At 38.7% G+C, this 25,548-nt stretch overlaps 1 protein-coding gene across 2 annotated transcripts in view; it reads right to left on the bottom strand.

Annotated features, from left to right (window-relative positions):
* Positions 1–25,548, bottom strand: part of pcdh15b (protocadherin-related 15b) — a 459,821-nt gene that overhangs the window by 378,952 nt on the left and 55,321 nt on the right. For both annotated transcript variants that reach the window (XM_049464765.1, XM_049464764.1), the window contains exon 2: positions 13,141–13,258. In XM_049464765.1, coding sequence (XP_049320722.1) covers positions 13,141–13,231 — 91 coding nt within the window. In that variant the 5' untranslated portion in view covers positions 13,232–13,258. The remainder of the gene's footprint in view (positions 1–13,140; positions 13,259–25,548) is intronic.

The raw sequence follows: 25,548 nt of genomic DNA, 5'->3' as shown, positions 1-25,548 counted from the left end.
GTCCGGACCAATCAAGAGCTGATTCAGCACCAACCACTCAAAACCCGAGAAAAACAGCGAAACATCAGTAATCGGCCCTTTAATCAGACATCTAAATGGCTTTTTAAAAGGTAAATGAGAGCATTTTTTCTGGGATTAAAAACCTGAATTCAGCTGTAACTGGAAATATCTGTGCTGCAAAACTGTGCTGGACTGAGGTGCACAGCTTTCGACACGTGCCCACGTTTACAAGCACGTGTCCAACCATGTGGATGCCCACCTCCTCGTGCTCCCCCTACCCCTTGCTCTTCTCACGCAGGCAGCAGAAGCCTGTCACTCACACAGACACAGAGACAGCGCTGTGCATCTACTTATTGTGTAAAGAATATAAACATTGCAACTTGAAACTTAATGCAGCGCTGCATTGAGGTGTAATAGGAGGAATAGCAGTGCTCTCGTGTCTGTGCCGGAGCTCCTCTGAGCTCAAACCAGACTCTGTAAGTTTTCCGAGGCGGCTGCGACCGACGCTCGCGAGAACTGCGACCTGCTTTCCGACCTTTAGTTCTAACAGTTCTACAAGGACTACTGGTTCATTCTTTACAAACTAACATACAGACACTCTGGCAGAAGCTGGAAAGAGACCGAATATGTCTGTGAAAGACAGAAAACAAGGAAGAGAAACTAATCCGCCTGAAACATTTATTACACTCTGCAACTGTAGGGGGAGCCCAGGAGCACAAAATCTCAATCCTACCTAGTGGAGCTTTAATTGACGATATATTGTGCAACCCTAACACACACACACACACACAAACACACACACACACCATTCTTTTGAAATTCCTAACAGAATTCCTATACTTGTATATACTGTAAGTATATAAACACACTGCACTCTAATATAAACCAGACTGGTATCTATACTGGTAGTCTAACAGTCATGGCTCATGGTATCGAGCGTTTGGACAGGATCCAGCAGGAGTAATCACAGTAGAAATCCATACTCATCAATAAACAAACACACAGGCCTCACTCTGATCTCCATTCAGCCTTACAGTGAGTGTGTAGCCTCCCCACTGAGGGTCATCAATGGACTATTAATGATTGCTTGTTTTTAAACTGTCTTTTGGGAGACTGGCCGGCTGCCTGGCGATTGGGCAGTAGTTTCATTAGGATAATTTATTGTTGGTTTATTCAGGAAAACATTTAAAAGCCATTTTTTAAAAGTTGTCTCTTAACGGTGAGCTCCACCGGCCCAGAAAATCAAGCCAAAGACCTTCAACCAGATTAAACGGGGCCTGAGAGCTGCGTCATAACACTTAAATATCGTAAATTACTTTGAAAGCATGCTTTTCTCACTGACCTTCTTCGCTATCCTGTGAAAGCTTGAGCAAACCAGTCTGAAAAACGCTGTTAATAATAGATCAGGGCGTCTAATGACCCTACATTGCGGATTCTGATTCAGAAGACATCAGTCTGTGCAGGTTCAGACACTGAATCATAGAGTTGTGTCTCAACGTATCCAGCTGATAATTATTTTCATCACAGCACAAACCTCCTCTCTGCGTAGATTCATCTCTGAAAATCTGATACTATAAACCACAGTTATTCCTTAAAATCCACCAGAAGTCTAAAATCAAAGATCCATCCAGAACAAAAAAAGATTTAACTACATCTGATCAAATTAATTAATTTATTAATTTAATTTAATTTAATTAGAACAGACAGTTGTGCCACATAGTTCCCTCTGAGGTAATTAATACAGCCTGTAGTGTGATAATTAAACATGAGCATCTTCAATTGTATTTTCATAAATAAATGACTATAACGGCTGTGCAAAAAATCCCAAAAGTGAAGCCACTATACAGTGGTGCTTGAAAGTTTGTGAACCCTTTAGAATTTCTAATATTTCTGCATAAATATCACCTGAAAGTTCACCAGATTTCCTAAAAGAAGTCCTAAAAGTAGACAAATAGAATCCAGTTAAACAAACAAGACAAAAATAATATACTCTGTCATTCATTTATTGGTTTAACTGTTAATGTCAATATTACATAGTTTTGAGTGGCAAAAGTATGTGAACCTCTAGTATTAGCAGTTAATTTGAAGGTGAATTTAGATTCATTTTTTTCAATCATTGGAATGACAATCAGGTGTGAGTAGGTGGAGCCTGTTTTATAAAAAAAAAAAAAACAGAAATCCATAAAGTCTGCTCTTCACAAAATATGTTTGTGGAAGTGTTACATGGCATGAACAAACAAGATTTCTGAGGACCTGAAAAAAAGAGTTATAAAAAAAGGTTACAAAATCATCTCTAAAAGTTTGAACTCTACCAATCCACAGTCCGACAGATTACAGTGTACAAATGGAGGAAATTTAATTCAAGACCCTTCTTAGCAAGAGTGGTCAACAAAAAAATATTGCTCCAAAAGCAAGGCGTGTTATAGTCGATGAGGTCACAAGGTCAACCCCAGCATAACTTCTAAGCAACTGAAGGCCTCTCTCACACTGGCCTTAATCTATTGGCTCCCAGTTTAAAGTTTTGCTTTTTAGTGTATGCATTTCTGCATGGGTTCGCTCCCAGTTATTTAGCTGAGTTGTTTGGGCATTATGTTCCGGCACGGTGCCTAAGATCTGCCAATCAGCTTTGGCTAGTAGTCCCCTATTCCATTGCTTTCATGTAATTGTTTTGTTCTTTTAAGTTTGTTTTATTAGTGCTGTAGTTAAATGTTTGTATTTGTGCAGCACTTTGGTCAACTTACGTTGTGTACCCTTTATAAACAACTTGACCTTGACAATGTTCATGAGTCCACCATCAAGAGAAGACTGAACAACAATGGTGTGCATGGCAGGGTTGCAAGGAAAAGCTACTGCTCTCAAAAAAAAAAAAAAAAAACATTGCTGTTTGTCTACAGTTTGCTAAATGTTATGTTTGGAGAACAATGCATTCCAGCATAAGAACCTTAGCCCATCTGTGAAATATGGTGATGGTAGTATCATGGTTTGGGCAGGACTGGTCAACAGTTCCCTTGACCTTTTAGTTGCAGTTATTGCTGTAAAGATGCAAGCAAAGGTTCACATACTTTTGCCACTCCCAAATATGTAAAAGTGGCTAATTTTCCTCAATAAATAAATGAGCAAGTATAGTATTTTTTGTCTCATTTGTTTACCTGGGTTCTCTTTCTCTATGCTTAGGACCAGTGAAGTCAACCAGTTTTTATAATCTGCATGTTCAACAATTCACTAATTATTGCAGTTCTACTATTTACAAGGCCAATTACCCAACCCACTCATTAGGACTCCCCCTATCATTAGTAATGCCACAACACACCAGGAAGGTGTAGACTAGTACATGCCTCCTCCAATACATGTTAAGTCAGACTCCGCCTCTTTTTGAACTGCTGCTGATGCAGCATTGGCGAGTAGCATCACAGCGCAAGAAAGAAAGCAAGAAAGCGCAGCGAGTCGGTTCCGATACATCAGCTCACAGACGCCCTGTGCTGATCAACATCACCCTTTGGGGTGATATGTGAAGAGAGCGCCATCTACCCACCCAGTGAGATAGAGAGAGCAAGACCAATTGTGCTCTCTCAGGGCTCTGGCAGCTGATGGCAAGCTACATGAATAGGATTCAAACCAGTGATCATAGTGTTAGCCCCCGGGTAATTACCTATCAACTCTGTAAGAATATTAGGAAATGTTACTAATATATCAGTATTGTTCAGGTCAAGTACAGAGTATTAGTAAAATGTGAAAAAAAAAAAGATAAGGAAATTTTACAATACAGTTCTGACGAGCCACCACACACACACACACACAAAGACCAGAGCATCCTTCCTCCTCTGGGACACATCTATCACAGGCAAGGTCAGAGATCTCCGGCTGCCTCTCGATGGGATGGATGTGTCCACTGGGGGTGATCCTGAATAATCTGCTGATGGTGACTTTCATGTTTCTTGTTAAAGTTTCCTTCAGGTGCGCCGCCCTTCTGCTTAAACCCAGTGAGAACTAAAGCAGCGAGGATCATCATCTCAGAACTGCAATGGATGATGTCACATCACGAGCTGAGCCTCTTTTTTTCTTTTTATTCTGACTGATGTGACTCACAGCAGCAGAAAAGCGAAATATCTGATGCCTGGCTCACACTACAGGATAATAGGGCAGATTTAAAGGCTCAATCGCAAATAGTCTCAATAATTTCAGGTTGATGGAAAACAATGATCTTTCCAGGTGATCCTGTTTTGGGTGGAGTCTATACACTCTAAGAAATATAAGTACAGATTTGTACTTAAAAGAGTACAAAGCTTGTCGCTGGGGCTGTACCTTATATTGAGGCACAAAAAAGTACCTTTCAGTGAAAGTCCTTTTTTGTACCCATGGTTTTTGTGCCAGTATAGATTATAAAGATTATAAACATTGTCATCAACTAAAAATGGCTCAAAAACTTGATGATACAAAATTGTCTGGCTTTCAAATAAAAAATGTGCAATTTAAATATATACTGTTCATTAGTACAGTGATGCAGAATACTGAATGTACCTTTTGGCTGGTTAAATGGTACAAATCTGTACTTATTGCTGTTAGAAATGACTTTGTACTTCAGAGGGAACAAATCTGACCCTGTAAAGACCAATATTGTACCTTTGATGGTACAATTATAAAGAATGTACCTTCGAGTACAAAAAAGTACTCATATCGTACCTCTGTTTTTTAGAGTGTAGTCCAATTTCATTTTTATGCTTATGCAGTCTATTGTCACGCCGGGAAATACAGGTGCGCCACTGACTGATTCAAACCCTGACACCAGTCAACAATCAGCCGCCCAATCCCATTCTAGCCATGCAGGAGCGCTGTGTGCATTGTCAAAAACACAAATAAACGCGCTACAGTGCCTAAATTCAGCTTTTGCATCAATAATAAACAGAATAAAGAATAAAATAACATTGCTGTTCCCTTTAAATGAGCTGCTGGCGTATCTTCACAGCATAAACACGCACGTCAGCTTCCTCTGCTGAGACGCGCAAAAGCTCCGCACACTTAAGATACTTGCACACTGATTGGTTCATTTATTTTACATTACACCCAAAACACACCCATGATTAATTAAGAGAATTAGTACATGCCTTTTGCACTCATTCATTGTGTTTTTTTTTCTTTTATGATTTTTTTTTCATTGTAAATTGAATATTAAACATTTAAATTGAAGATATAAAAGTGTTAAATAAACCAGAGTATGTTTTATACTTTAGATTCTTCTAAGTAGCACATTTATCTTTGAGGACAGATCTGCACACTCTTGCACACAACTTTAGTGTGAAGAATCTTCAAAAGCACAAAAGACTGTTAAATCAAGGAAAGTGTTAAATCAGCACTACATGTATCAAGTTCACCACTGATAAATTTGCTCTTTACCTAAAAGTGTTGGTATTTTATAGGCCATAACAAACATGTCAAAAATTCCATCGGCCCCAGCTAGTGTAAATCACAAGAATAAAACCCCTGGTGAAAAAAGAGAAAAAAGTACAAATGAGTGAAAATGTGATGAGTGATTTGTGTTAATCAGGAAAGTATGATGATTTCTTATTAAAAATAATGAACTGGGGTTTTACTTTGATTACAATCAATTATACCTGATTAAATGCCAGAGGCAAAGACTGAAGAACATTTTGGGGTTACAGAGGGAATAGACTGGTTCATCTACCGTCCTCAGTACTACCAATCAGACACACATTTTAATAAGACTGAATGCAGCCACATAAACTATTTTTTTTTTTTTTTCAGTTTTACTGACATTTAGTCATATGAAAAAGTTTGGACACCCCTATTAATCTTAATCATTTTTAGTTCTAAATATTTGGGTGTTTGCAACAGCCATTTCAGTTTGATATATCTAATAACTGATGGACACAGTAATATTTCAGGATTGAAATGAGGTTTATTCTACTAACAGAAAATGTGCAATATGCATTAAACCAAAATTTGACCGGTGCAAAAGTATGGGCACCCTTATCATTTTATTGATTTGAATACTCCTAACTACTTTTTACTGACTTACTGAAGCACAACATTGGTTTGGTAACCTCATTGAGCTTTGAACTTCATAGCCAGGTGTATCCAATCATGAGAAAAGGTATTTAAGGTGGCCAATTGCAAGTTGTTCTCCTATTTGAATCTCCTCTGAAGAGTGGCATCATGGGCTCATCAAAACAACTCTCAAATGATCTAAAAACAAAGATTGTTCAACATAGTTGTTCAGGGGAAGGATACAAAAAGTTGTCTCAGAGATTTAACCTGTCAGTTTCCACTGTGAGGAACATAGTAAGGAAATGGAAGAGCACAGGGACAGTTCTTGTTAAGCCCAGAAGTGGCAGGCCAAGAAAAATATCAGAAAGGCAGAGAAGAAGAATGGTGAGAACAGTCAAGGACAATCCACAGACCACCTCCAAAGAGCTGCAGCATCATCTTGCTGCAGATGGTGTCACTGTGCATCGGTCAACAATACAGCGCACTTTACACAAGGAGAAGCTGTATGGTAGAGTGATGCGAAAGAAGCCATTTCTGCAAACACGCCACAAACAGAGTCGCCTGAGGTGTGCTTTTTTTTCTGTTAGTACAATAAACCTCATTTCAATCCTGAAATGTTACTGTGTCCATCAGTTATTAGATATATCAAACTGAAATGGCTGTTGAAAACACCCAAATATTTACAACTAAAAATGATTAAGATTAATAGGGGTGCCCAAACTTTTTCATATGACTGTAAGTACTTTGGGTTTCAACTTTTCAGTGTTTTCCTTAATTGTTTTTTTTTTTATGGATTGTCTATTGTAAATTAATATTAAAGACATAAAAAACAATTAAGGGACACATTTGGAGATTGGTGATTTGGGATGAGCTGGAGTGTCACAGCATTCGGCACCTCCAGAAACTCCTTCAAGATGCAAACTGACAATTTAAAACTTGGAACTGCTAGTCTATAACTGCTGGTTCATATGTGGGTGGGAATACAGATGACAAGGTGGGGCTAAGGCAAAAACAAGACGATAACCCAGGGCAATGTGCTTGAAGAGCACGGGGAAAGGAAAACAAAACAGGTTGAAAGGCAGAACAGGAAGAGAAAGAACAGAAGGAAACACACAAGACATAAGAAGGAAGAAAAAGAAGAAGGAAAATAGTTTTAATTCTAATTTAAAGGATTGATCTTGGGTTTATATAATGTAAGTCAATATCAGATCATTTAAAAGAAGATCAATTTGAGTAAAAATAGTAAAATAGAGTAAGAATCTATTTCTTAAACCCACTCCTATTCACACAGTGCTCCCAGTGAACTACTGAACAAACGGAAGAGTGTTCTACAACTTTTCACCCGTAGTGTAGCTCATAAAACCATTAAAAAAACATCTTATCATCTCTCTGTAAGCTCCAGATACAAAAACAAATATATCTACAGTATCTTCCAGCAGCATCTAGCAGCATCACTGCCTTGATAATGTCTATATGGCTGGTGGCCCCTCATCAGGACCGGCCCTAAGAGGCCGTTTCCCGACCATGCTCATTAATGCAGCTCTTCAGAAGGCAGGCGAGTCTGAAGATAAAGCGCATCAGAAGTGGGGGAGTAGCGGCGGCCGATAAAAAATGGATGAGATTACATTTGACGCTGTGAATCCTCGGCCTTGTTGTTAGTTAGCATTCAGACTGACCCCCGCTTGATTCATGTTCCTCAGCAGGGTGGACGTATTAGTATTCCCAGAGATGAGGGCACTCCGGTGGTCAGGGTTCAGCCGAACGGAGCGTATGGCTGAAACCCCCTCCAGAGACACAATCCAGCTTATTACCCAGGTGAAACCTTTGGTGTTCTTAATAAGGCAGAGACAGTGTCAAGGGCTGCATTTCAACTCCCCCGGCCTCACGCCCTCCTTTCAGAGTTACATAAATGTACCAGATTGGACCTCAACTCTCTCTATTATCGGAAATCTGAACTAGAAGTTGCCAAAGGGACAGAAAAAAGAAAAAGAGAAAAGAGGGGAACCTATTAGGAACATGAGTATAAAGAAAACAATCTGCAAAGTCTGCAGTATTTACCCCGTCCAACCAAAGATCTCAACACTTTACACTTTCATTACTCTGTAGGTAGAAGTATTGATACTAGAGTTTAAAAAAAAAACTTCTGTAGACGTTTTTTACTCTTTAAGTAAAAGTGGTGTAAAAGTACTGCTTTCAAACCTACTGAAAGTATAAAAGTAAAAGTAATGTAAAATGGGGAAAAAATAAAGCCATTAAGAACAAAATTTTAGGCTGCGCCACAGAATCATATAGTGCTCAACACCCCCCCACCCCCCCCTCCTCCACAATGTCACGCCCTCGCTCTATTTCCCTGTGTTTCTTCGTTTTCCAGTGTGTTCCCCAGTAATTTTCCAACACGTGTGTGTAGTTTGTAGCTCCGCCCCTCGTTACCTGTTTCCCCAGGTGTCTGCTTCCTATGTGTATAAATAGTCCCCTTTTGTCTGTGTTTCTTCGTCGGTCTTTGCACCTTCCTCCGTTGTTTGTCTTTCCACATTCGCTCTAATTATGTCCTCTTTCCATAGCTCTTTGTTAAGTATATTTTTCTGTTTCCTTGTTTATTTTCCTAGTCCTGTTCAGTTTATCATCTGTCTAGTTTAGTTCTGTAACGATGGAGCAGAGGCAGAGCAGACGGGAGGCGGACGTATAAGCAGGTAAGATCAAAGGATTTAATAAAAAACAGATAGACAAACAGATAAACAGGGAAATAACGAGAATATCTATATACATAAACAAACAAAGAGTAATGCTAAACAGATAATAACAAAACAGAGCTAGGGAAATATACAGGGATAAAAAAAACGTGAATATGTACAAGAAATAAACAAGAAACTGTCTGGAAATAAATGTGATTAGAAATAAACAAGAGCGTGTAAATACAAGAACATGGAATGAGCAATAACGTGACGTGGCAAAACAACAGCAATAACGAGACGAGACAGACAACATGGGAAGGTGCAAAGACCGACTGATAAACATAGACAAAAGGGTACTATATATACTAACATGAAACAATGAACACCTGGGTAGACAGGTAACGAGGGGAGGAGCTACAAATTACACACACGTGAGGGAAAACTACTGGAGAAACACACTAGGAAACGCAGAAACACAGGGAAACATAGCGAGGGCGTGACAAGTTCCTCATTGTTTTTCCTGTTTGTTTGTGATTATTTTAAAATTTGTTTGTTTATTTGTTATTATATTATTAAAGTTTGTCTTACCCGCTTTGTTTACGTGCGCCTCCCGTCTGCGATTTCGCTACACACTTTACACACATTTTACTAAAAGCCATAATGACTATAATGTTCTATTATTAAAATGTTAATGTTGATAATATAATGTGGGATTTTGCACTAGGCTGTTCCCTGTTTCAGCTGCATATATGTTCATTTAAAATGAATGTATTTTAGTAGAATGTAAATATATTAAAGAAGTTTAGTTGGACTGGAGTTTATCTGGAGTTCTCTTGAGTCTCTGCACGCATCATCTTCATACTAGGCTACATACATCTGCTATGTTCTTGCTGGAGTGTGTGGGAGCAGGGAGGGGTAGGGTGTCAGAATGGTAAATGTTTATACTTCTCTACATCCAATCACAATCAGATTCACTCTATCTGGATGGGGAGATTTATCTGGATAGGGGTTTTATTGAACGATGAGAAGCTGAAATGAAACGAGCTGAAATGAAATAGGAGTAACAAGGTTATTTTTAAAATGTAAGGATTAGAAGTGAAATTCGTCTAAAAACTAATAATTACTCCAGTAAAGTATAGATAACCAACATTTCTACTACAGTAAGGTAATAAAGTATTTGTCCTTCTTTACTTGACACCTCTGGTTCTTTCTAAAGGTTATTACAGTCGAAATGTTTCATGACTTTATTTCCTAATGAACAAAAATCATTTTTGCTGACCTCAATATCACCCTTTACATTTTTTTAGGAAGCAGACTGTTAACATGATTGAGCCTATAGGTCAATTTTGTCTTAACCCAAAAGAGCTCATGGTGATGTTTTGTTCCTTTCATTTAACCATTCAAATGTTTTAATTAAATGTTTTACATTCCATAAAACTAGCTCTGATAGTTATTATTTTAGAACAGAATGTTAAAATATAAGTTACAAATGTTCTTATAGTGTTATTTATTTTACATCATAATCTTGACCTTAAAATATTAACAGTGCCTGCAATATAAAAAACAAACATGTATGAGAGCTGCTCACTGAATTTATCTGATCAAACTTATTAAACTTAGCATCAATATTCAGAAATGGGTCTGGACTCATTTAATTATACTTCTGATTTATTTATTAGTCTCTTTATTTATTAGTCTGATTTATTTATTAGTCTCGACTCCACTCTTTCATTCACAGCACATGTAAGCACTGTCGTAAAAACAGCCTTCTTCCATCTGCGTAACATAGCTAAGATTAGACGGTCCCTCTCGCAATCAGCTGCTGAGCTCCTCATTCACGCATTCATCTCCAGCAGTGTAGACTACTGCAACGCCCTATTGGCTGGCATTACCTCTTCTTCTGTCCACAAACTCCAAATGATTCAAAACTCTGCTGCTCGGTTGCTCACCTACACTCGCACTCACGATCACATCACACCTGTTCTTCAAGATCTTCACTGGCTTCCTGTTAAACACCGGATTCACTTTAAGATTCTCCTACTTACCTATAAAGCCTTAAATAACCTGGCACCTCCCTATCTCTCTGACCTTCTTCATCCCTACAAACCTTCCCGCTCTCTCAGATCCTCTACTGCTGGGCTTCTAAATGTCCCGTCATCCAATCGTCGTAGTTTCGGTGATCGGGCTTTCTCCAGGATCGCTCCCCGACTATGGAATTCTCTTCCAACTGCAGTTAAGCTATCTCCCACTCTTCCCATATTTAAATCAAATCTTAAAACTCATCTATTCTCTCTTGCTTATGGTCTCTCTTCTGCTTAGCATTATGTTTGATCTCACATACTATAGTACTGCTGAGTTGGAGCTCCACTGTAAATGTTGTACCTGTATTGTCTGTGTATTGTATATCTGTATCTTTGTACCAATAATTGTAAGCGTCTTTGGGTTTTAGAAAAGCGCTATATAAAAATAAAGTATTATTATTATTAGTGATGTTTGGTTTTGGTTTGGTTGATTTTAGTTCCAATGTCTGAAAATTCTTGTTAATTAAAAATGAATAGCATTTTAAAAAGAGTGCATTAATATGCATTCATTTGCTGTTATATTATGAATATGTCAGTGCCATATGACAAAATGACAATAGCATTGTTTATCATTATTTTATCTAGGACTTCATATTGTACACACAAAAATAGTTATTTTGGCAGGCTTAATTCAATTACATTCAGCAAAAAAATAATTTAAATTAAATGAACAAGTTAAAACTGCTTTTGTAACAGATTATAGATAGAGAGTCTTGCGATGGGAAACCAGCTCTTGTAAGTGCAAAGAAATCGTGAAGGTTTTATTTTTTCACACAGCCTTAATTGAACTGGGCGAGAAATAAGCACAAAGGTACCGTAAATTTTACAAGCTGTGGCGAGAGAGAGTGAGTGCACAGTGAAAGCGGGAGAGCTGAACAGCATTCTGAAGCAGTGTAAACGTGCTATGCAGGTCAAATACAAATACTTACTGACTTTTTTTTTTTTTTTTTTTCTATCGAGGACATCCGTAGTTCATTCAATACTTTTTTGGGATGAGTTGGGGAGTTGGGTATGATGAGGTGCGGTTTCCGTGGTAGACATCCAAAATCCTGACCTCCCTAATGCTCTGATGGCTGAATGTGATCAAATCCTCATAGCAAACAATTAATAAGTGGGATTATCCATTTTTTTAGCTCTACTATTCATATAGGAATAGCACTTTGTAGTTCTGGTTAGAGCTTATATAAAATAGTCAGTTTTTTTTTAATGCTATTTTTATTTTATGTAAAGCTATGGCGTGATAATCACAATATACTGTAGCTAAGTAACAAATCAAACTATGTTTCAAATAAAAGTTGCACAAGAATGTTAGAATGTTAAGCTCCTCCTCTTTTCCGCATTGCGCACTTGACTTGCATCGCTGTGAGTAGCTGTTTTTTAATACATATTGCTCTTAAATAATAGGTCTATGCTTCTTCAGTTTTGCAATGTTAATTAACATCATTCTGAACAGATTTAACTCATTCAAACGGCCTGAAAATGATTTCAAAAGCTCAAATTTAACACTGTACTTACTAAAAAAATGTCTGGTTTAAATCAGGCTCAGGTTTATAATGACAGTTTATGGATCGGGGCGGGTCTGGCTTGGGCAGAACGTGCACGGGTTCGGCTGGGTCGGGTCTGATTTTTTTGGGCGCGATAAAAGCTCTAGTTCTGGTACAGTGAGTGGATCAGATGCAGCAGTGCTGCTGGAGTTTTTAAACACTGTATTTAATCTCACTCACTGTCCTCCACTCTATTACACACTCCTACCTACAGCTGATACACATTTTAGATAAAGCAAAGTCAGAGACAAAAGCTCTGAATCTGATTCTCTGTGCAGCAGTTACACTGTTTAAAAACTCCAGCAGCACTGCTGCATCTGATCCACTCACTGTACCAGCACAACACACACTAACACCTCATACACCACCACCATGCTAATCAGCGCTAATCACTGCAGTATTGCCCCCAAATAATAATAATAATAATAATAATAATAATAATAATAATTAAAATAATAATAATAATTAAAATAATAATAGCTGCTCTGTGGTGTTTTTCTCTCCTGTGAGATTCTGAGTACTGAAGAACAGGGTGAAACAGGGAGGATAATAATAATAAAATATACAGAAAAAAATACAGAACTACAGTCTGTAATTATCATAGAACTACACAGTGTCCTTTATATGATCAGTGGAGCTAATAAGATGAACAGTGAGTATAGAAACAACATGGTGATCACAATCTTATGTTTGCTCAGTAAACCGGTAAACACATTAGAAATTTAATATATAAAAGCCTTTTTACAGTGATTTCATCATTAGACAGGAAGCTGCATTCACAATTTAGGCCACATGTTAATAAAATAAGGCAAAAGAACAACTTTAGAGAACAGCACTCACCGTCTGTGTCCTGAGATGAGCAGAAAGCTGCAGCTAAAAGAACTCCTATGCCTATTCCCAGCCATTTAAAGAGCCACGACCGCTGGCGCATCTTCCTCAAGCGTTACTGCATGCCCACCTGCAATCAGAAAGGAATAATTATTATCTCTCTCTCTCTCCTATAGCAAGCAGGCCCTTAATTACAATTCAAATCGTCCACTGAAAAAAAAAAGCAAGTTCGCAGTGAATCGTCAGTGATTAGCCGGGAATTTGCATGATAATATGTTGCATATTTTACTTTCTGCTGATCAAACTGCTTGATGGACACGCTCTTACAGCTTCCTGAAACAAAGGGAGGCGGTCTGTAGAAAGTGCAGATAATAAAGTTTAAATTAGTGCATGTGTTTCTAGGAACAAAAAAAAAAAGAAAGGATATTTTATTGTGATTATTATTAGAGTTTGAAAAGTTACTGATGTGAATATGAGTGTTGTGTTGTGAATAAAGAAACAAGATTGAAAAGAGAGAATCCAAAGTTTTGTGTTTTTGAAACAAACAATGGCCCCACTTTATAATATATAATAATAAGTGTCTCTAGTAGATGTGTAGTTACATATTAACACTTTATGTAATAACTGTGTAACTAGTGTATAAGTGATGTATGCATTGTTTAGATTATTTCCAGTTGTACAGGTTTATATAATTACACTTATTTATTGTGTCTGTTAAACAATGCAAAAATACAGTGGTATTATTATTCCTTGTAAGATGAACACAGTGATATTTGAGAAGTGAAATGAAGTTTATAGGATTTACAGAAAGTGTGCAATAATCCTTTAAACGAAATTCGGCAGGTGCATACATTTGAGCATCCCAAAATAAAAATACATCAATATTTAATAGATCCTCCTTTTGCAGAAATAACAGACTCAAAATGCTTCCTAAAGCTTCTAATGAGAGTCTGGTTGAGGCTTCTGGTTGAAGGTATTTTGGATCATTCTTCTTTACAAATCATCTCCAGTTCAGTCAGGTTTGATGGTTTCTGATCATGAAGAGCCCATTTAAAAAAAATTACACCACAGATTATATTTCAATAATATTCAGGTCTGGGGACTGAGATGATCTGAGATGATCATTCCAGAACGTTGTTCTTGTTCCTCTGCATGAATTAAAGCTTTAGTAGATTGTGTGCAGTGTTTAGGATGTTTAGGGTCATTGTCTTGTTGAAGTATCCAGCCCCGGCGCTTTAACTTCAACTTTCTCACTGATTCTTAAACATTGTTCTCAAGAATCTGCTGATATTGACTGGAATCCATGAGACCCTCAACTTCAACAAGATTCCCAGTACCTGCACTGATCACACAGGAGCAGTAAAGTGTTTGTCTTGGAATGCTGTTTTTTTTTTTCCCGCCATGCATAAATAACCGCCCTCCAAATAACTTTAATAATTATTCATTTAATAATTTTAGATTTATCAGTCCACACACAGCACCTTATTCCAAAATGAAGCTGGCTTGTCTAAATGTGTTTTAGCTTTAGCATACCTCAAGCAACTCTGTTTGTGGCGTGTGCTCAGAAAAGGCTTCTTCTGCATTAATTACTCTCCTATACAGTCGCTCCTTGTGAAAAGTGCCCTGGATGATGATTTGAATGATGTGTGGATCAACACCAGCAGATGACATGACTCTCACTAACCATGTCATCACTGATTGGTGAAACTTCACACTAGACCTCGAGCAGTTTGGACTGTGTGTCTCTCCACTCTTCCTCCAGACTCTGATCCCTTGATTTACAAATAAAATGTAAAATTTACTGGAGAGACATGTCTGTCATCTGCTGGTGTTGATCCACTGTGTTTTATTATCAAGCCTAAAGTCAGTGCAGTTTTGTTTTCCCACAAAATCTTACAGCACTTCATGCTTCCCTCTGCTACTGACAACTTTTATGGAGATTTCATTTTCCAGCAGGATTTGGCACACTGCCCACACTGCCAAAAGTACCAATTGGTCTTATATAATATTCTAATATTCTGAGACACTGATTTTAGTTTTTTTTGGGTATCCCTTACAACTATATAATATATGAGTTTCACATTTTGAACCGAACTACTGAAATAAAGTAACTTTTCTATGATATTCACATTTTTTGAGATGTACCTGTACATACTAACAGTCACCAGGACAATTTATGTTATTCAATTAACTTGATCTCTATGTTTTTATACTGTGGGAGGAAACCGGAGTCCACTTATAAACCCATGTATACATTGTTAACCTGAATTTCCACCCAGGTAGGGACTTGAACCTAAGACGCCAGCTACCTGTCAGTCTTGACGGTGTCAGTCTGCCTGCTCAGGACACTGAACTTAACAACAAAGACTCCATTTCCCAGCATGCTCACTCACTGTACTTCCCTGACTTTCCTGATCACACGATGTTCACGCTCGCCGAGCTTCTGACTGCTCACAACTGGACTGCCTTGTATAAATACACCCGTGTTTCCTTTGTTCCCTTGCGAGATATTGAATCTAGCTTGCTTGCATTTCTTTTGATCTTTCTTACTTGTTAACAGTCTCCCCTGGTTTACTGATTTATTAAAGTGAATATTAGTTAATGTAAAGCACTTTTTTTCAATTCTGTGTGGTTTATCATTTATCCATTTGTTTAATAAATTGCATTATAATACATTTGATCAATTTCAGGTTTGGGTCTTCTTGATGAGCTAAAAATACTGTACCTTTGCATCTTTTAGAGACAAATACTATGTGCATGCATATATATATATAGTGTTTTTTTTTGTCATAAATATCAAATATTTAAATGTGCAGTCAACCAGTTCTTTAAAATAAAGACTTTCTTGAGAGACTATGAAGGAAATTATTGGACTCTTTATTGGTCTAAAACATGCTTTTTAAATGTCACATGAGTTTTGGTAACAGGACTGAGAAAAAAAATAACCATATGTGGATTAGTAAGGCTGCCTGAGTTTGACCAGTACATGTTTCGAATAGTTAAAAACGTGTTATTAGATTCCAGTGGCGTGCAGTGATATAGTGGGTACCCCTTCTGTAATCACCCCCCCATACCCCCCACCCTGCCGCCGACGGCCGACACACAGATAAATATTACAATAACTACATATTCTCTCTCTTTACATAGTTATATTAACTTAATACACATCAACAGCCCACAAATACAGCTAGAAACTACAAAAGTATATAATAGACACAACAATAAATGCTTAATTTTCCTACAAGTACAACCATTCAACAAAGATCACTCATTTGTATGTCTACAGTACGCCAGAGCAGCCAAAACATTAGGTACACACAAAAACTCACCAGTCAGGCGGCCTATTATTGTGAATTAGTTTCACATTGAAGAACAGCCTTTAAAAATGCCTTTTAATATAATATGACACAATATCTGTCTGATTTGCAGCCGCAATTCCATGATAGTTATCTCAATATTTATTAAACTAATCCAGCATGAGCGCCGATTATGACTAAGCAACACGTAGCACCTTCAACACAGCGCTGAGAAGGGGTTCCACAGCCATGGCCCCGCCCCCGGAGTGAAAATCATGAATCTGATTGGTTAGACTGTCCTTCGACTTTGCTAACAGATTCATTACTACACGCTTCTCCTCAGGAATCAGGAGAAGGGTCACGCAGTCACGCGGGGGCAGAAGCCATTTTTATAAGCTTTGATTGGTTAAAACCGCTGTCAGTCAGAGAAGAGTCCCGTAGCAACTAAAAAACGCAGCAGACTAATGCTTTGAATTAGTTGCTGTTTTTTATTTTAGTTAATTTATCAAATAAATTCTTACACTTACAATAGCTATGATATATTATATATTACCTGATTAAAAATTACGTAATTATTTACATGCATTTATTGTCACCCCTTCTCTGAAGGGTTAGAAGGGCCTCACTGCACACCACTGTTAGAGTCAGAGTTTAAATAGTTTCAAAATTAAATTTAATTTGGGAGAGTTACAACAAGCTAATGGCACCCATTCGGTGGAATGGCCCTATTACTTTTTTTGTCCCTTTTTGTCTTGTGGAGAAACTTTGGTGTTCTGAGGATATGAACAATGCTCCGAGTCCTTGAGGGATCAGAGGCACGTTGCGTTTGGTGTGCAGTCGTCTTAATGTTCCCTCAGTCTGTTACTTTGGCTTCATTGTTCTGCTGTTTTTGTTTCTTACCGTTTTCAGCTGTGGATTTAACAGCTTTAATTAATTCGAGGAACACTGTCTGAAAACACCGTCTTTCTTTTTTTTTTAAAAAAGCGACAATAAAGAGAACTCGCATTTGCATCCTCACCTCCCGTGTCACGAAAACAAGCAGAGGAAAAAAAAAAGTCTTTTTTTTCTCCGTTTTTGTACTTTTTCCAGACTCAGTTCGGTGTCACAAAGGCCGTTTGTCCGAGGCTAATCAATCTCAGCATTATAAGAGAGAGTGTGTCTGCTGGCTCGGGTTTCCGGTACCCACACAACACCGGGTTTGGCCCTGGGGAGGCTGCATCAAACACAGGCTCCTGGTAAAAAAGCAAGTGGATGAATGACATTTGTTGCTCATATAACCTTTCCCTTTGAAGTCAGCAGGCAGGCTGATGGTGTTCTCCATGTGCAAGATGGAACAACCTACAGCACAAAACAGCTTTGAAGTCTTCTTTTTTTTTTTTTTTTTTTTTTGCTGTGTGGCTGAGGTCAGCACACCCTTCCTGGATCAGACTGAAAGAGCAACACGTTTTGACAGGGTTGGGACAGCAAAACTAAACAAGCTTAATGATACAGACACTGAGTTTCAACCATAATGAAATTAAATATAATGCTTTAATATGTTCTGTTAAATGGGTCATTTGAAAGACTGTGCCTTTTGGCATTTAGTAACTAGCCCCAGATTTTTTTTTTTTGCATAAATGAAAAGCCTACTTTTATTTTTCTCTTGCTTTTCAATGGACTGCCATTTAATAAACATATTATTTAACATCCCTGCTGGTTGATTTGAGGTCTGCTGCCTTTATTTGCTGCCGTCTTTGTTTGATATCAACAATGACTGTACCTTTTCGGTCTAAAATTTGATTTGCAAAATTGCAAGACTTATTTTTGTGTTTTTGCTTATTTATTTATTTATTTTTTATAATTATTTTTATTATACACCATACTGTCAAAATGATTTGCTCACTCATCTAAATCATTGTATTCAGGTTTTCCAATCAATCAATTTCCATGTCCACAGGTCAGTAATAAAAGCAGCACCTAGTCATGCAGACTGCTTCTACAAACATTAGTGAAATAATGGGTCAACTCAGTGAAGTACAGTCATGAAATTTCACTACTCACTACTAAATATTCCATACCCAACAGTCAGTGATATTATAACACAGTGGAAGAGATAACAGAGCGGGTTCAGCAGATGCTGAGGAGTATAGTGCACAAGCAAGTTCACCAACTTTCTGCAGAGTCACTACACCAATCACTACACACCTCCAAACTGTATGTAGCTTTAGATTAGATCAAGAACAGCATAGTGTAGAGAGCTTTATGTCATGGGTTTCCATGGCAGAGCAACTCCATCCAAGCCATTGCAGTGTGTAGTGTATCATGAGTACTCGTATGACATTTTCAGACTAATAATTTTGGTTACAGGCCTACAGACCATCTACAACAAGCAGTGCTGCTCCAAAGCTAAGAAGATCGAGAAGGACGCTACTCACCCTAACAACAGGCTTTTTGCTCTTTTTGCTCTGTTACTGTCAGGAAAGCAGTTTCGCTCTTTGAAATCGAAGACTAAAAAGATGAGACTGAGTTTCTTCCCTCAGGCTATTGGGATACTGAACCAGGTTAAACTCTATGGGAGCTTTCACACCTGCCTCGTTTGGTCCGGATTTTCTGACTTTTCAGTTTGGTCCAAAAACCAAAGTAGCAAGTGTTAGATTTTGTTCCGACCAAGAGAGGTGGTCTCGGTCGGTCCGGATCTTCTGAACCATGGTCCGGTTCTCCTGCAGTGTGAAAGCGCTTTTCTGGATGGTTCGAACTTTCGGAACAATTACAGGAATCTGAGCAGGCGTTCCTCAGCAACAGCAGCAGAAGAAGAAAAATAACCAGCTACTACTGACTGCAGCCTGCGGGAAGGCGGAGTTGGACGTCCAGCGTGTCCAGTCCCACCCACTTTGTCCACGCCACGCCTCGTCAGTCTCGCAAGCTTGTAGGGTAACACTGTATTTAAACCGGACGACGCGGCACATTATATTTAAAGTCCGCTAACTGCCCTGTACATTGTTTACTTCCATTCAGAGGCGGAGCTAAGACATGATGCTGACAAAGTGGGCGGGATTGGATACACTGGATGTCCAACTCCGCCTTCCTGCAGGCTGCAGTCAGTACTTTCTCAAAATAACCGGAAAAGCAGGAAAAATGAGGTGTGGATACAGCTGCTTCAGGACGAGCACAGTCGTTTGGCGAATTTAAACTAACCTAGAGTACTGTGTTGCTGCTGCTGCTGTATAAAAACCACAATAGCAGCTACTAACTACTATGGAGACGAAATAATTCTGTTCATTCATTTTATCCTGATCCTGGAAAGGCTTCCCGCCGAATGAACCACCCGCTGAATTATCAACACGCCAACGTCAGACGCATGTCCTTCTAAAACCAATCAGCGTCAAGTTAAGGAAAACACATCGATACGTAAGTGATGATGAAAGGATGTAGGAGTATCACACAAAGGTCTTTGGTGCGCTCCCTAAACTGCAGTGTGAAAACAAAAATCATTCAGCATATTATCAGCTCCTTTTTTTGCACACCACTATGTTGCACACTTATTTGCACTTTTTGGACTTTCATATTGTTTATAAGTGAACAGAAACAGTTGTTTAATGCATTTCACTCCTCCTGAAGGCTTACGCTACCTCCCGGCCGCTGCACTCCTCCAATGAACGTCGCCTCGCTTTACCAAACAAACATTCACACAAAGCAAAGAACAATCCAGACTGTTCTCATACAGAGTTCCCCAATGGTGGAACAAACTACCTTCCACTACCAGATCAGGAGAATCTCTCACTATCTTTAATAAACTCCTGAAGACAGAGCTCTTCAAAGAGCACTTACTCTCCTAACACCTCTAACTAACTACCTTCCACTACCAGATCAGGAGAATCTCTCACTATCTTTAATAAACTCCTGAAGACAGAGCTCTTCAAAGAGCACTTACTCTCCTAACACCTCTAACTAACTACCTTCCACTACCAGATCAGGAGAATCTCTCACTATCTTTAATAAACTCCTGAAGGCAGAGCTCTTCAAAGAGCACTTACTCTCCTAACACCTCTAACTAACTACCTTCTACTACCAGATCAGGAGAATCTCTCACTATCTTTAATAAACTCCTGAAGACAGAGCTCTTCAAAGAGCACTTACTCTCCTAACACCTCTAACTAACTACCTTCTACTACCAGATCAGGAGAATCTCTCACTATCTTTAATAAACTCCTGAAGACAGAGCTCTTCAAAGAGCACCTACCCTCCTAACACCTCTAACACACTAACTAACTACTTCTAACCTCATTTCCTTCTTCCCCTCCTTCACTTCTCTATCCCTTTATTTCCCTTCGACCTCCTTTAAGCCCTATATAAAAAATGGCTTATCTTAACTTCTATTACTTTTGTACTTGACTATTGTAAGTCGCTTTGGACAAAAGAGTCTGCCAAATGTAATGTAATGTAATGTAATGCTTTACTGTGTATAACTACGTTTGTGACTAATAAACTTTGGAACTGGAACCGGTTGCAGCATATTCTCTCTATTCCTACAGTACAATATACACATAATCACCATAACAATCGATATACTGCATCAACTCTTGTACAACTTTTGCAATGCAGGGTTATGATGTGGAAAGCTGCAAGGATAAAAGACAGAAGAGCAGTCAGAGAGACAGTGACATATGCTTTCAAGCCAGTAGACTCCTATTACATCAAAAACTCTTCTCTCATAGAGTCAATCAGTGTTCTGCCATGCTTGTCCCAGCTGATCATTATGAATGGTCTTTGTTCTTCACAACCACGAGAGTCTTCGGAGAGACAAATCTAATTTCACCCTCTCTGCTGTCAGGACAGTTGTGAATCTTTCTCGATTCAAAGATCCTTCTCACCGGAGTGCGACGTGCTGACGGCGAGTAAAGAACGTCGAGGGGAAGGTTGTGAGAGAGCTGCTTCTGAAGGTTTGTGCTGCTCACCTTTCAGGAAGCTCAGGGATGCTCTGAACCTGCAATAAGCTAATGGTGAAGGACAGGACTCTCCCCCCATCCACTTTAATCCAGCAGAGTAACCGAAGCAACACCTACTGGCCTGCGCGAATGTCCCGGCATACAAGATCAACAATTTCTCAGAGTGGCGAGAGCTATTCTCCAAAGAAATTGTCCTTTCACTCCATCCTGCTGGAAAAAAAAAGAGCACGCCGACAGATATAAGATTGACAGAAGAAAGAAAAGGAGGAAGGAGGAAGGAGGTGTCACCTCAAAGATTTTGTCCAAAAAACAACATTAGGCGTGGTGTCTGACTCTATGCATTGTGTTGGACAGCGTGTCCTGACTGAAAATATGTGCTTTGTCAGACAATCACTCAGCTATTTACCTTATTTGACTCAAACTATACACTATACTAAGTTTTTGCTTTTTTGTCATACTTACATTCATTAGATTATCAAACAAACTTTAATATCAAATAGGGGTGAAACGATTACTTGAGTAATTCGAGTTACTCGATTTTTTAAAAATTGATCGATTAATTTTCTGTGCCTCGAGGAATCGTTTAATTAATTTTAAAACGCAGAGTCACATCACCCTCGCCCAGAGAGCAGGTGGAGGAGGATGAGGCTTTTAGAGTGGTGGAGCGCTGAGCAGGTCGATTTAGGTCAATAAAAAAAAATCAACGAGATTACCATCAATGTACCTTATTGACATAACGACAGCGCTGTGGAGCGCTGATTATTAGTAATAATAACTGTCCAATGTGTGTGGGTAGTTTATTACAACAGAGACACATTCTAGACCTAATACAGGCTTTACGTAAGTGAACACATCTGTGAAGTTTATAAACAAACCTTTGTCTTCTTTCACAAGCCACAACCAGGGCTGATTACCACTAGACCTGTAATATAAAAGGGCATGGACAACTCATCCAGGAGGTCACAAACGAACCCACAAAACATCTAAAGAACTGCAGGTCTCACTTGTCTCAGTTAAAGTCAGTATTAATGATTCAATAGTAAGAAAAAGACTAGGTGAAAATTATATTCATGGGACCGTTCCAAGGCAAAAAAAAAAAAAAAACATTGCGAATCACATAAAAAGGTGCATCTCACATTTGCCAAAAAATATTTTGATTATCCACAGGACTTTGGAAAGTTTTCTTCAGACTGACAAAACAAAATTGTCCTATTACATGTGACATAAACTAACACATAAGTTAATAAAAAGAGAACATCATACTGAACGTAAAACATGGTGGTGGTAGTGTGAAGGTCTGGGGCTGCTTTGCTGCTTCAGGACCTGGGCAACTTGATGTAACTGGTGGAACCAGGAATTCTGCTGTTTATCAGACAATCCTGAAGGAGAACCTGATAGCCATCACTTTACTTGGGTTCTGCAGCAAGACAATAATCCAAAGCACACAAACAAGTTCACCTGGCTTAAAAAAAATCTAAATGACGGTTTTGGAGTGGCCTAGTCAAAGTCTGATTTAGATGATGATTGGCATGATCTATAACAGGCTGTTTATGCTCAAACGCCTTCCAATCTGGTTGATTTAAAACAACAGTGGAAGAGACTGGGAATGACAACTCACATTTGCACTCTGTAAAATAATGTAAAATAACAGAGCGGGGTCAGCGGATGCTGAGGAGCATAGTGCACAGAGTTCACCAACTTTCTGCAGAGTCACTACACCAATCACTACACACCTCCAAACCTGTAGCATGTAGCTTCAGATTAGATCAACAACAGTAGAGCATTCTGGATTGGTCTTCCATGGCTAATCAGTTTTACCCAAGCCCGACATCACCCAGCAATGTAATGCAGGCAAGTGGATACTTTTGGCAATTCAGTGTGTTATATATAATATATATATATATATATATATATATATATATATATATATATATCCTCTTGAGACCCTGCGTACTCATATGAGGACATCACATTTCTGCTTCTCCGTAACATTATACCTAATACTTTTTGCAGAACTTTAACCATTTGGCCTCATATGGACACAGTGATGTATCATCTAGTGGCCACATGACAACATTCCACACTCAACTGATTGAAATCAAGAGGGTGGGAATCCCATTCAAAGGTTTCTACAGCCAGTTCAGACAGAAACATGGGCCAGATACAAAACTCTCTTTGGACTTATTGGGTCAAATATAGTTCTTAAATTTTAAAAGAAACAACAATTTCTAATTGAAGACATTGTTTTTGGCTTGTTACATCCTAAAGTCAGGGTCTCATATATATATGTAGTGGATTAACCAGAGGATTTCTTCATTGCTTGGACACAAACACACACTACCCCACTTTACGGCCTATAAGGAAACTTCGAACCCAGAACACTCTAAAAAAACCTTGGAGTAATCTTTTTTTCAAACAACCTTAAATTTCAAAATGACATTTACTGACTATTTCTTCACTCAGCCTCGCCCGAGAGCCCTAAATGCGAGTTTAGGGTAAAATTCTGTTTACATTCCTCCAAGTCATAAACCTCGGAGTTAATGTAAACATTTGGAACATTTGCAACACATTTGCAACATTTGCATCACTAGGACGGGACTGCGGACTTAAGAGAGTGTCAAAACTTAATTAATGCCTTGGAAATTGTTAATTCACCAAATGTTGTACCAATTTAGGGGTTTGTGCCTAGTTATTTCTGCAAAGCACTAAGAAATAAGTTGACAGAAATGGTCTAAGCTTGGGATTCCATTTTCAACATTGCAGGCTCAAATTCTGTGGGGTGCAGAAAGTTCTTTACTCCCCCACCATCGTAAATTCCGACGCCAACCGCTTATCTAAACACTCAGCAAAGGGGAGGAATTCCTCACTCAGAAGATTTTGCTTAAAATACATATATATTGACTATATAAAAAAGGTGTTTTATAGAATGTTTACTAAATAATGGTATATGTGTCTGGTATATGGTATATGTGTTTGGATGTGTCCTGATTGAATTCTCCTACACATTCAAGTCTGAATCAACAAGGTTTAATTAGCATTTGATAATTTAGCTTTATTTGGTTATCAGTGGTTTAACCATGTATTATCTTTTAAGTGATTTAATTGGGTTTAAATAATAACATGACTCTTGATCTCTTTCTGACAGAGTACCATCCATCATTGTATTTCTAAGATTATCTTGAGTATTACAAAACTGTTTGTGGGCAATATATATATATTACATTTATTGTGATTCAATTGTAAGATTGTTTGTTTCCTGAATTTATCCTCACAAACTGATATGCTGAAAAATGTATTTTGATCCACTGTTTAGTTGAGTTTTCTTTTGGTTGGGTCTATTAGACAAATAGACCACTAGCTGATGCATGCTGACCATGTGAGGGGGGGGGTTTATGGCCCTTTGTGAATCCCCACCAAAGTTTGAAATTGCTCCTAGACCAATCAAAACACAGACATTTGGGCCACAGGGCCAATCATAGCTCAGGGGCCAAACAGGCCACAGGGACTAATAGTTTAAACTGGGCAGACACAGTGCAGGTTTTTTTCCGGAGTTTTAGAGTTGCCGGTTGAGTTTTGGGAGTTCAGGTCAGAGAGTGGGAGAAGGAGTTGGAGAAGATGAGTTGAGGAAAACAGTTAGAGGAGAGAGGTTAGGGAGCCCAGAGATGGATAAAGGATAGACTGTTAGTTTAGTCATCTTAAGTTAGTTTTCTTAGACTAGTGCATTTAATCTTCAAGTATATTAATATTAGCTATCCTAGTTAAAATATCTAAGGTTATTTTACAATCTACGAAGCCAAGCATTATTCCATCTAAGTTTAGCTAAAGTACAGCTGAAAAGGAGATCCGCCAGATCCAACCCAGAAACCTGCGGTCCGGAGGCCAGCAGCAAGCCAGCTGAGAGCGAAGGGATTTCCCTGTGGGTTCTCATGGGGCTCCGTGCTGACACAGGAAGTCAAGCCACCCTGCAGACCGGCTCACGTGATCCTTTTTCGGGGTGAAGCATCAGACGACCAACCCAGGCGGACTCACCAAGGCCCACTTCAACAACTCAGAGTAAGGCAGAGCTGGGTTTAATCTTTCGGCAGATGGTGTCTGTTGGTCATGGTTTGGTCGGGTCTTTAATAGAGCGTCTTTAGTATAGATGACTCATTTTGAGTGTCTTGGGTGGAAATAAGAATTGGTTTCGTAGACTTAAAATG

Source organism: Astyanax mexicanus, chromosome 15, assembly GCF_023375975.1.
Source record: "Astyanax mexicanus isolate ESR-SI-001 chromosome 15, AstMex3_surface, whole genome shotgun sequence".
NCBI lineage: Eukaryota > Metazoa > Chordata > Actinopteri > Characiformes > Acestrorhamphidae > Astyanax > Astyanax mexicanus.
The sequence above is the reverse complement of the archived record's forward strand: the minus strand, read 5'-3'. Positions and strand labels throughout refer to the sequence as shown.